The 12,919-nt window shown below is 35.4% G+C and overlaps 1 protein-coding gene across 1 annotated transcript; it reads left to right on the forward strand.

The window, feature by feature from the left end:
- Nucleotides 1-4,672: 4,672 nt before the first annotated feature.
- On the forward strand, nt 4,673-10,240 carry LOC121241442 (glucosamine inositolphosphorylceramide transferase 1-like). The gene is given in 8 exon segments (XM_041139222.1): nt 4,673-5,113; nt 5,116-5,174; nt 5,417-5,539; nt 5,789; nt 7,652-7,818; nt 8,246-8,663; nt 8,666-9,130; nt 9,133-10,240. Coding segments are annotated over 8 exon segments (2,232 nt in total). The 5' UTR covers nt 4,673-4,908; the 3' UTR covers nt 9,927-10,240.
- The last annotated feature ends 2,679 nt before the right edge of the window (nt 10,241-12,919 follow it).

Consider the following 12,919-nt stretch of genomic DNA (forward strand, 5'->3'; position numbering starts at 1 on the left):
GTTTGGAAAGGGTTGGTAAAACAAAGAGAATTTCTTGCCTCTAGCCTATGCCATCAGATTAATAATGGAGCAAGTACTCTGTATGGAAGAACTCTTGGATCCCCTCTTATTTCCACACTCCTCATTCCATCTTCTCAGATATTACAAAGACCCTACCCTAAAGTCTCTGAGTTAAACTCCAAGACAAAGAAGATGGAATACTTTTATGCTTCAGGCCTCTTCTTTGAGGAAACAACCAAAGAAATTGAAAAAATTCCTCTTGCCCATTATAGTTTTCATAATTTGAGGAATAGTATAAAGTGCTCCATCACTCAAGTGGAAATTTCTCTATTAAGTCTATCTATGCTGCTCTAACTCTTCAAATCCATAGTCAAGGCAATGATCAATCTTCTCAAACTTGGAAGAATATGTGGTCCTACACATTCAAGACCGTTTTAAGCTCTTTACCTAGAAGGTGCTAAACAATATTCTTTCCACTCAATCCTTGTTAAAACAGTGCATCTTCATTTAGTGAGGACAAATCATTTATCCAATTTATCATTCTTTTGAGGAAACAATCTCCCATCTCTTTCTAACTTGTCTATACTCAAGAACACTCTAGAGGCAATCGTTGTGGCCCTTAGACATTGAAACCATTGTAGGGTAGGATATCTCTATTTGGGTCTTGCTATTTTGGAACAGTCACTAAGTTGCATATTCTCCTCCTGAATCTCAAAATTTTCAAATTTTTGCTATTCTAGCAATGGATAGTCTTTAGTTCTATAAAAATCATATTACACATAGATCTCAATCAATTCCTATAAATTAGTTTGTGGAAAAGGTCCTTAGGCTTTACAAGAACATGGTAGGGCTTGGGAATGAAGAACAATATTGAAAGTCTCATGTGGAATCCCCCTCCCAAAGGTCAGGTCTCAGTTTCTTTTGATGTTGTAGTTTGATAGTCAAGCAGAACGGCAACTTGACAGTCAGGCAGAATGGCAACTGCAGTGCGTATGGATCATTCAGGAAAAATTGTTGGATGTCTAACTGAATTTACAAGAATTGTAGCTCAAATTGTGGAGAGGCACTAACGGCCTTCATAGGAATCTGTTTGGCAGCAGGGAAAGACTGGAAGAGTATTGTTATTGAAAGTGACTCCAGGTTGTGATTTCAACCCTGAAAACCCATGTCAAAACTCAGACTGGATCATAGAAGGCTTGATAAGAGATTCAAGAATACCGTTTAGTAACTTTGAAAGCTGGAAATCATTTAAAATTCATTGGGCTTAGAATCGATGTGCGCATTCCATTGCACAATGGATCTTAAACTCAATGTTTGGAGATATACCTAGAACAAAATACCACAATGTCTATTGAATTTCTACAGTGGGAAGGATCCACCAAATTACCTGTATATTAGTTAGATTATTGCTTTTAATTAAATTTTAGTTTGTATGCTTCTTCTTGTATTATGGATCTTTGAGTAACGGAAGTTTTATCAATTTGGAAGAAAAAAAAATTATTAGTATCAAATTTAAATAAAATGAAGAGATTACACATTTTTTTTCCACTAGAGAGAAGCCAGTCCATACCCACGGTTTCCCAATTCCCCTTACCCTTTTAACCTACAATATTTGATTAAGAGAAATGTTTTAGTTACTAAAGGATTTTGTAAAAATAAATTTATAAATTGATGTTATTTCGTACGATACGTCAGATTATAAAATTACTTTTATTGTAAAACAAATTTAATATATCACATGAAGTCATGTCAATTTGTAAAAATTTTTAAGAAATATATTTGTGGTTATAACACTTTTCTTTGATTAATTGAAAGAGATAATGCCATTTGGGTAACAATTCTACTTCTTTTCTTCCATTGTTCCTTTCCATCCTGTTGCTCTTTCCGCCAAGCATTGAATTAAACACCAAGGCAATTCAACATATGTAGTATAAGATACTAATCTAAGCTAATTTAGACTTGTGACAGAATCGGAGTCGAATCAGATTTTTTATGTTAAATTTGATCGAAGTTAGAGGTGGAGGGTTTTTCTGACTGACTTTGACTCCAACATCATTAACCATATGTTATAAAATATATATTAACTCTATACAATTACTTTACATAAGAATCATATATATATATATAACATATACTTATATTGAAGTCTATAACTTATGTTGAATACTATACTAGTAGAAGTGTTAATATTTATGTCATAACATATTTATAGTATCGCACTCGTATGTATATTTTCATTGTTAAATACTAGTTAGTATGTGTACTAATACATATCTAGTTAAATATGAGTCATGTACTATTACTAATTTATGATATGTATATAGTAATATACTATGTGTGCTACTAAATTAATATTAGATGCATGCTATATAATTTATGCTATATATATAACTTCTACAATATACTATGTGAATATCACAATCTCGTGATAGTGTTTGGTGGGTCTGAAATGAGAGAGAAATTTTTTTGCGCATTGAAATTCTACTCCGACTCTGACTCTGACCTTCGTCCTATTTACATAGTCGGAAACAGAGCAGATTCTAAGAATATGAGAGGCAGAGCCAAAGGCCATATTCGATTTTCAATTAAATCAGAGTCGAAGTCGGAATCGAGATTTTTGAGTTTCAACTTTAACAATGTCGGTGCTCAACCATAGCATAAACCTTATAAATTTCTTAGAAATTAATGCTAACCTATGGTATTTTTAGTTAATATATAGTCCCTACCATCTTTAAATAACCTCTCACATGTTTCTTACTGTTTCATTGCACTTATCAATTGAACATTGCAATGAATAGGAATGAGAATGTGAGGATCGACGTTTGGCATGTAAATCTGTCTGGATCTATTTTTTTACAAAATACCATAGGTCGTATATGTAACGCTTGTATAAAGTATTATTATTTATTTTTTAAAAAATAATGCTACATACAAATTCCTATCACTTGGAAGTCTCTATAAGGAAAATAATAAAGTGTTATTATTATTATTATTTTTTATTGTAAAAACGTATACTTCATTTTACCATTTAACCATTACAAAGAGTGTCAAACAACAACTCCTTCGCACTTCCTCAGGGAATTCCTCAATCCAGACTACTTCTCTATAGAAGATAAGGCCAATCTGCCAATTTGTGAGCTACCTTATTACCTTCCCTATGAACATGTATAATATTCCAACCCTCTCTATTAACAAAGAAAGATCTAATATCATCAATCAAGTATCCATACCAGGAACACAAGTCTTCACTGCTGTTTACGGCCTGTACCATAGCCAATGCGTCTCTTCAAAGATGACATTGGTCAGATTCAACTCCACACACAACTCCACTGCCCTCACAAAGCCAAAATCTCAGCCACAATTGACTTAAAAAAACCCACCTTACTCATACATAAAGAAACCTGAACTTCCCCCATGGAATCTCGGATGATGATACCAGCCCCCATTCTACTATTCTTCAAATCCACAGCAGCGTCCAATTTAGCTTTACTCTAAAATCTGTTGGTGCCTTCCATCTGACATGTTCTCTCACCACACCTTGAGAATGAACTGCTACATTGGTCCCTTTTGAGCCTGCTGGAACATCTCCAAACTTCTCCTTGCCTCTTGTATGAGTTGACTTGGATTCATAAATGTTTGTTCAAAAACAAACCTATTCCTGCGCATCCATAAATCCCTCATAGTGACAGCCATCCATTCCAATTCTTCTGTAGAGACTCTCTTGCATATAGAATCCCATAGCACCAGGAAATCCCTCTCTAGCCCGTGACTCTTCTGAATGGTAGCAGGGAACTCCAGCCATACATCAGCCGCAACACAACAACCCCACAGCACATGCTCTACAGTCTCCACTTCCCTCATGCAAACAGGACAGAGCTGAGAATCACTAATCTTCCTCATGAATAAGTTGTTCCTGATTGTGAGACATTCATTTAAAGCTTTCCATAGAAAAGTCTTCACCACACCTGGAACATTCAAGCTCCAAACCTTCCTCCAAATACTTTTTCAAGTTATTCATCTCTAAAACCTGCCCCTTCTCCCTTATTTTCCTATCCATTTCTAGATGGTATGCACTCCTTATTAAAAAAAGTCTCATTTTTAGAGTAAAACCACATTCTTCTATCGGGGAGGCAAGTTAAGCTAATTGGAATATTACACACTAGATCAGCTTCTTCTTGATTGAGAACAGCCCTTACCAACTCTACATTTCACCCTTGACCCCCTTCAATCAACAAGTCACACACTCGAGACTATACCATAAAAATGTGTTATTATTTTTAGGTGTGCAAGTCTGTAAGGTAAAAAAAAAAAAAAAAAAAAAAAAAGTGAGACTATACAATAAAAATGTGTAAAATATCATTTATTTATTTATTTCTAAAATATGCTCTCTGACGAAAAAACCTACGCAAAATCTTTTAGGAATTACTTTTCTCCGACCTAATCGCATAATCCACCCGTAATACTCCCACTGGTCAAACTCCTATCACTTGGAAGATTCCAAAATTAATTGCTTTATTTATATATATAAATACATAATTTTGGTCGTGAAACTTGGCCGCCATGGGCGCGAGTATCAAATAACTCCACACTCTCACAAAAACAGCGGAAATAGAAGAGAATAATTCACTGACCAAAGATGTCACGGAGGTCGGAGAGTGTGTGCGTGTATATATATATATCGATGTGTATTCTTATTTTGATAAAGAGTGTGTAGTTTCACACGACCTTTAGAAGTGCAAGTGACCGTACCGTCGAGTGATGCTACGTCGGCTCGAGGGGAAGGTTGCACGACGAATTTGTGCGTGTCTCCAGTATGGGTGGTTCGAGTACGACGACGGCTGCGGTGGGTTGCGGCGGTGCCTCTAATGGTGGTGGTTCCAGTGGTAGCTTCTGCGACATGGGCGTGAGATGCTGGTGCGGGTGGCGGTGCAGGGAAAACCAGCACGGCGGCCCCACTGGTTTTTCTCGTCCGCATTCGTCTTCTTCCTGGGTTGCTTCGTTCTCTTGGGATCGGTAGCCACGCTCTACGCCTGGCTCGCTTTCACGCCCAACTTCCGTAAGCCTCTGGCTGGTTCTGGCTCCTCCGCGCTTGGCTGCCAGGAGGACAATGAGGGTCTTGGTCGGTTGGTGTTTTCTACGGGGACTCTCCCTTCTCTCTCAAACCCATCGAAGCGGTGAGTTTCATTCATGCCCTGCCTCTCCTAACTTCTTATTAAATAAACCAACAACAAAAGTGGATTTTTTTTCTTTTTTTTCTTTTTTTTGTTATTGGGAAATGTATAATTCCTTTTAACATGATTGTTATTTATTTTTGTTGGTGTTGGGTATTTTTTTGGTGTTTATGGCATAAAAAGATTGTGGATTTGTCTTGGATTTCGGAACTATTCTTCACTTTGGCTCGGAAAATTTGATGCAGATGAATGTGTGGAAGGATGGGAGTGCGGCGTGGCCGGTGGCTAACCCTGTGCTGACGTGTGCTTCTGTTTCTGATGCTGGCTTCCCTAGCAACTTTGTTGCTGATCCTTTTCTTTATGCTCAGGTATTAATTCTGTTTCATATTGGATTTTTTTTTCCTTCGAGTTTCATTTTCTTTACTTTGTCGAGGTTTATCTATTTTTTGTCTTCTTGTAAATAATTGAGCGCTGTGTTATAACTTATAACTTGCGACGCAACTAAGTTGGGTAATGCTTTTAGGAATCGAAGAATTCCACCTGCAGACACCCATGCGTTCTAAACGAACGTATCATTGCCTTTTACTATTCTTTTGATACGAGTTTCGTATTAGTAGGGTTTAAAAATATTGTATTTGCTTTAGCTTGTGACTTGTGATGTCTATTTATAGCTAATTTGTTTTATAATCTGGGCCAGGGGATCTCATCCATGATGTTATTGCAATTTTTTATTAGATAGGTTAAATGTTCTGTGTGTTTGGTAAAATTCATAAGGTTATGTTACAAGGAGCATGCAAACATGGAAACAGTTGATCTTCATGGTTGTAACGCCCCAATGGAAAGCCTAAATCACATAGTCTATACTCCAAAAGGACTAGTCAATGATATAATTGGAGCCCCATTGGAACCTTATAAAGAGTAAGAACTTCTCCTTCACAAGTAATGTGGGATCCCATACACCACCTACCCTTATCCATATCATATACGGTATCACAATCTACCCCCCTTAAATTCCCGACGTCCACGTCGGGCCTGTCCATTGTAGGTGGCTTGGCCCAAGTCCCACATTTTTTGTTGGAATAGACTCTGATACCATTTGTAACGCCCTAATGGAAAGCCTAAACTACATGGTCTATACTCCAAAAAGACTAGTCAATGATATAATTAGTGCCCCATTGAAACCTTATAAAGAGTAAGAACTACTCATTCCCAAGCAATGTGGGATCCCATGCACCACCTACCCTTATCCATATCATATGGGTATCACAATGGTGTAAGGTTTTAAGTGATTTTGCAGTGGTGCATGTATGATCTGTGTTTATTCTTGCATCTACATCTCTAAGGTCTAAGAGTTGCAGCTCAATTAGTATCTTTTGAGGCTCCCATGGATTGAAGGTTGACTAATGTTTCAAGTGTGAGAATTCAGCGAGTTGTGCTGTTTTGCTGTTTGCATGTGTACGCAAAACAAGATAACAAAAAATTAAAAATAGAACAAAAACACTTCATTGGGAGAAAGAAACTGCCGTAATGCACAATTAGCCAGGGAATGCCCTTTTTTTAATTCGAAATCAACAATTGTGAGCATAAGAGTCCTCTTCTAAAAGACTTAAATATAAATTACAGTAGCTATTCTTTTTTTGTCCCATATAATGGGAAATATTTCTTCTGGAGGTCTCTTTTGTCTCTGTTATTTATTGTGCCTCACTTACTTCTTTCCTTATTCATAACTTTTAATTTTTTTTTAAAAAAAGAAGAGAGTTGTTATTGTGGTGTTACCTTGGCTTGGTTCTGCCCAATATTTTGGTGCTGAGACAAAGGCAAAGGAAAGGGCGTTCCCCTGGTTTTTAACACACCTATGTAGCTCTTCCTTGAAATATGACCTCCATCTCACTTTTAATTAACTGTCACTCTTCTTTGATATCTACCCTTCATCTCACATTTAACTATATAAGCAAGTGCTCCACCCCTTGAGTTTTCTGTATGTCAGATCACCCTGGTTGTTCACTAAAAGATGAGACAATTATACTGGCTAAATTGAAGTAAAGTTTACTTGTACATGAAAAATTAAAGGCATAATGTTAGGTGTCATTAAGCTATTGTTTTCTTTAATGTTAGAAGCAGAAGAGAAATGCTTGGTCTACAAAGAAAGTTTTACAAAGGAAGTTTACAGATCAATGTGGCTTGATATAGTAGGTTAGATTGTAACACTCTTTTTTAGTGTAAAGTAGATCCGATTAAACCATGTCAATTTGTAAACTTACTTTTCTACAAAAACTTCTCTAATTAGAATTTAGAATTTAGAATTTTGTAGATGAATTGTAAGGTTTATAAATTTCTATTAATATGTACTCTTTGTAAAGTCAAACTATACTTTGTTATCATTAGTAACAATTCTTCTTTAGTTTAAATTTCTTCATTGTTACTTCCATTGGAAAATTAATTTTATCATCTTGTTCAACTGTTCTGGCATCATGTTTCAGGAGATACACTTTACCTATTCTATGAAACTAAGAATTCAATCACTTTGCAAGGAGACATTGGAGTCTCTAAAAGTACTGATAAGGGAGCGACGTGGCAACAAGTGGGCATTGCCTTGGACGAGGACTGGCATCTCTCTTATCCATATGTCTTTGACTACCTTGGCGAAGTAAAACTTTAATGTCTTTAGTGCATGCAAATATCCTTGAGCTCCTTATAACATTATTCTACGTCAATTGCAAGCTAGAAAATGGACTCGTAAATAATGTTTTATCTGTGACATCAACATATCAAAATCCTCTACAAGATTATACCCTAAAAAAATAAGATGGAATATGTGGAAGCCCTTGAGATGGTTTATAAGTCCAATTCAATTCCAAGGTCCCGTGATTATATTTTTCAGGACCAGAAAATTCCACCCGATGCCCGTCCAAGTGGGCCCAGTAACACTTTCAGTGTCACTCATGTTAAATATAGTCGTCAAGGAATCTAGTAGAGGGTACAAGTAAACACTCGATGTTTTCCATCAACTGAATATTTCAGTGAAAGATTTATGTATGATTGCATTGTCTAATTTTTCTTATTGTTTCCCACAGATTTATATGATGCCCGAGAGTAGTGAGAAAGGGGAACTTCGTCTTTACCGTGCACTCAAATTTCCTTTACAATGGACACTGGATAAGGTCATTATGAAAAAGCCCCTTGTTGATTCCTTCATCATTAACTATGATGGAAAGTATTGGCTTTTTGGTTCAGATCACAGTGGTTTTGGTGCCAGCAAGAATGGACATTTGGAGATTTGGTATAGCAGCTCACCTTTTGGTCCTTGGAAACCACACAAGAAGAACCCTGTATACAATACCGACAAGACCTTGGGGGCTCGAAACGGAGGGAGACCCTTTTTCTACAATGGAAACCTTTATCGCATTGGTCAAGACTGTGGTGAAACATATGGGAGACGTGTGCGCATCTTCAAAGTAGAACTTCTCAAAGAAGATGAATTTAAAGAAGTTGAAGTCCCTTAGGCTTAATAGAGCCTAATAAAGGTCGTAATGCATGGAATGGTGGTCGCTATCATCAACTTGATGTGCAACAGCTAAGTTCTGGTGAGTGGGTTGGGGTTATGGATGGGGACCGTGTAGCTTCAGGAGATCCATCCTGGCGGTTCATTCTTGGTTGTGCTTCCGTTGCAGTTGTTGCTGTCCTTGTTGTACTGCTTGGCGTGCTACTTGGAGCTGTGAAGTGTATTATTCCCCTGAACTGGTGCATTCACAACTCAGGAAAGAGAAGTTGTGTGTTTTTGGCTTTGGAAAGGTCAAATCTGCTTTCTTCCAAAGTGAGGCGGTTTTGCAGCCGCTTGAACAGAGCACCTTCATTTATACGAGGATGGATAAGACCTAATACCTATTATGGGCGACTAGTTATCATTATAATATTTGTTGTTGGCATTGCACTAACATGCACAGGGGTTAAATATATCTATGGGGCAACGGTGCTGAAGAAGCTTACTTGTGGAAAGGTCACTACTCGCAGTTCACATTATTAACAATGACATATGAAGCTAGGGTCTGGAATTTGAAACTCTATGTGAAGCATTATTCAAGGTGCTCTTCCGTGCGGGAAATTGTTGTGGTGTGGAACAAGGGGATACCTCCTAAATTGAGTGATCTGGACTCAGCAGTTCCCGTTAGGATCAGAGTAGAAAAGGAAAACTCACTGAATAATCGGTTCAAAATGGATCCCTTGATAAAGACCCGTGCTGTTCTGGAGCTTGACGATGACATTATGATGACTTGTGATGATATCGAGCGGGGTTTTAACGTATGGCGTCAGCACCCAGATCGTATTGTTGGGTTCTACCCCCGACTCATTGATGGAAGCCCATTGAAGTATAGGGGTGAAAAATATGCCCGAAGACATAAAGGGTATAACATGATTCTTACAGGGGCAGCTTTCATTGATAGTCAAGTAGCCTTTGAGAGGTATTGGGGTGAGGCAGCCATGCAAGGGAGGGAATTGGTCAATAAGTACTTTAACTGCGAGGACATACTACTAAATTTCTTGTATGCAAATGCAAGCTCATCTAAGGCTGTAGAATATGTAAGACCAGTTTGGGCAATAGATACATCGAAGTTATCAGGTACGGCAATTAGCCAAAACACAAAAGTGCATTACCAGTTAAGAAGCAACTGCCTCCTGAAATTTTCAGAGATGTATGGAAGTTTGGTTGGCCGTAAGTGGGAATTTGATGGGCGGAAGGATGGTTGGGATACATAGTGAGAGAAGAATTATAATTGCAAAGCATTGACTCTTCCATCTTGTTCTTTCTTCCTCATTTGGTATCATTTTTTGGTTATTTTCTGTTCATCCTTTTCCCCTGTTGTGAATTGTTTTGGGGAACATAAGGTATCATCAATAGCTTTTGGCTGTAGAATGTATATTGGTTTTGTCAGTTTTTTCTTTTTGGGAAGTGATCAAAGATGGGTTCCTTTCAGAATGTGTTCATCTTCACTCTTTCCTTTGGATATTGGGTTAGAATCCTGGTAAAACAGCGTTTAATGCAAAGATATTCCATGCTTGAGATGCTAAAATTGGTTAGTGTGGTGCTTTTCGATTACATGAAATGAAATTGAAATATATATTTTAATGCATTTCACTGCATTTATTTTTGACACGTTAAATGCATCAACAAGATTCATCCTCAAATGAGGGAAGATCCAGAAGGATATTATCGTGTGTTAAGATATCAAGAATCATCTTGACGTAACGTCTAATTGAGCCAGATTATGAGTTGTCTTTCTTCTGTTAAATAACCTGAAGTGAACCTGAGGGCATTGGCAATGGCCATTGTCAAGTCTAAGTCCAAATTTTAGGTTTTTTTATTTTTATTTTTATTTTTATTATTATTATTTTTTTTTAAGTTAAAACTCCTGCATTGGACTAGTCAAATGGATATTTGTAACTTTGAGGTACAGTAATTTAGGGCCCCTAGTCATATTGGGAGAGTTACTGTAGAAGGACCAATTCAATATTTTATGATTTTTTCATCCAACTATCTCTCTCTTTTAATATTAAATTTTAATTTTAATTCAAAATATTAAATATTAAATAGAAGTGTATTTAAAAAATATTAAATTTTAATATTAATACAAGTGTATTTAGAAAATATTAATTTTTTTAAAAAATATTATTAAAATATATAATATTATATTACTATTTTAACTTTAAGATGACTAGTCCAATGTAAATTAACCTCTTCAAAAATTTTAACTATAGTCAAAATCTCAAATTCTAGTCAAAATTTAGACTTGCAATGATTAGGCCATTGCTAATGTTTTGAACATTGGCATAATATTGGCATTGGCCTAGCACTAAAGCCAAAGCCAAAGCCAAAATTTGGCTAAAACTAGATGTTTTAGGTAAAAGCCAAAACCATTTAAGTATAACTACATATTAGACTAGGTAAAAATAAGTCAAAATAATAATATAATATTATTTTGTTAATAATAATAATTTTTTTTCATATTTTGCCGCTACACTAAGCATATATTAATTATAATTTAGAAATTATTAAATTATTAATTAACATATGGTTAATGTTAACATTAGAATGCAAAAAACCAAAAGTTTGGAAATTAAATATGGGTTTGATATGTAAACAGTGACTAGCCAAGTTTGGATTTCCCTTTCCATTTACTGTAAGTCAAAATTTCACCTAAAGGACTTTAGATAGTCCAATGCAGCTTATTTAAGTAGAACTTAGCTATATTTTATATTAGTTCACTTGCATTTGGCTAGTACTCCAATACCAGTGCTCAAATAGTACTAATGCATGGAAACATTAGCTGCAATGGCAAGGCAATTAGCTGGACAGCTACACATCAAAGTATATCTTACTACAATGAGAGAGGGAGGAAGGTGATGATCAGGCCGAACGGAGTTTTTTAAAATTTTCTAAAATAGAATTCTCATAAAAACAAATTCCCACAATTTCTGTAACCAAAAAAAAAAAAAAAAAAAAAAAAAAAAGAACACAATAATTTTCACAAAATTTAAAAAATCTCTCACTAATTTTTTTTTTTTTAAATATATTTGTAATGGGGTTGGATCTATATGCTCTAAATTCCTTAAGAGTTCTTATAAGAGCATAGAATGTGATAAAAATATTGGGTCATACAAACTTGTAAAAATAAGAATTTATTTAAAGTTGTAAAAACTTATTGCATGTGTTTATCATTATTCTCACTCCAAACTTTAAAAATTCCAATTAGAATAAGCACTTCAAAAATTAAAAATTTTTATTTGAAGCTAATTAAATTCTCAGTCGGCCATCCATGGCCGGCAGGCATGCATGTCATCATGGTCTTGATACAGCATCTGGCTTAGCATTCCAGACATGCTTCTGTTCTGGTTTCTTAACTTGACCCTATCCGATCATGCATGATGAACTTGTTCTCTGGAAAAGGGACAAAAGATCGAAAAGGATCGAGATTCCAGTTTCTTTCATCAGTCACACATTGCATTCTGGGTTAATATCCATAAAAAAAAAAAAAAAAAAAAGATCTCATTAATCACTATTTATAAATAGAAAGATTTTGTTAGATTTTGTTCTTTGAAAATAGAGACACAATAAATGAATGCTTATTAACTATGGGAAACAAATCAAAATAATAACCATCTTACACTTCTTACTTTATGAAAAATATTCATACATCGATCTTATAAAACTATACACTACATCATCATCTTATTTTTATTTTACAATGTAAGATGTATCATATTCATCACCATTAGATAATAAATAATCATCTAATAAATAATTATTTAATGATGATAAATATGCCACATCATATATAGTAAGATGAAAGTAAGATGATAGTGTGGTGTATAAAATTTTCCTATAAAAAACATCCCAATATCTTATAAAAAAATTATAGATATGGAGTGTGTGATGTGAACAGTTACTGATTTATAACAAAACTCTATCCATAAAATTAATTTAGATTATCCAATTAATTCTTGGGCAGGATCCCTTTAATTGACTGCATGAGCTGAGCTGCTGCAGTGTCTGATAGTTTCATGCATCATGCATTTGTTGGACCACAACGATTGAGAGTATAACAATTCAATTCTCCCATTACTCGGTTTCGGTCCCATGATTTCATATTGATTGTGACCACAAATAAATTTATATCTTATTCTCTTATAACTTTCTTTTTTTATTTATTTATTAAAATACAGGAGATCTTTACTCTCTAAAACTGGAATAT

Source organism: Juglans microcarpa x Juglans regia, chromosome 7S (genome assembly GCF_004785595.1).
Source record: "Juglans microcarpa x Juglans regia isolate MS1-56 chromosome 7S, Jm3101_v1.0, whole genome shotgun sequence".
NCBI lineage: Eukaryota > Viridiplantae > Streptophyta > Magnoliopsida > Fagales > Juglandaceae > Juglans > Juglans microcarpa x Juglans regia.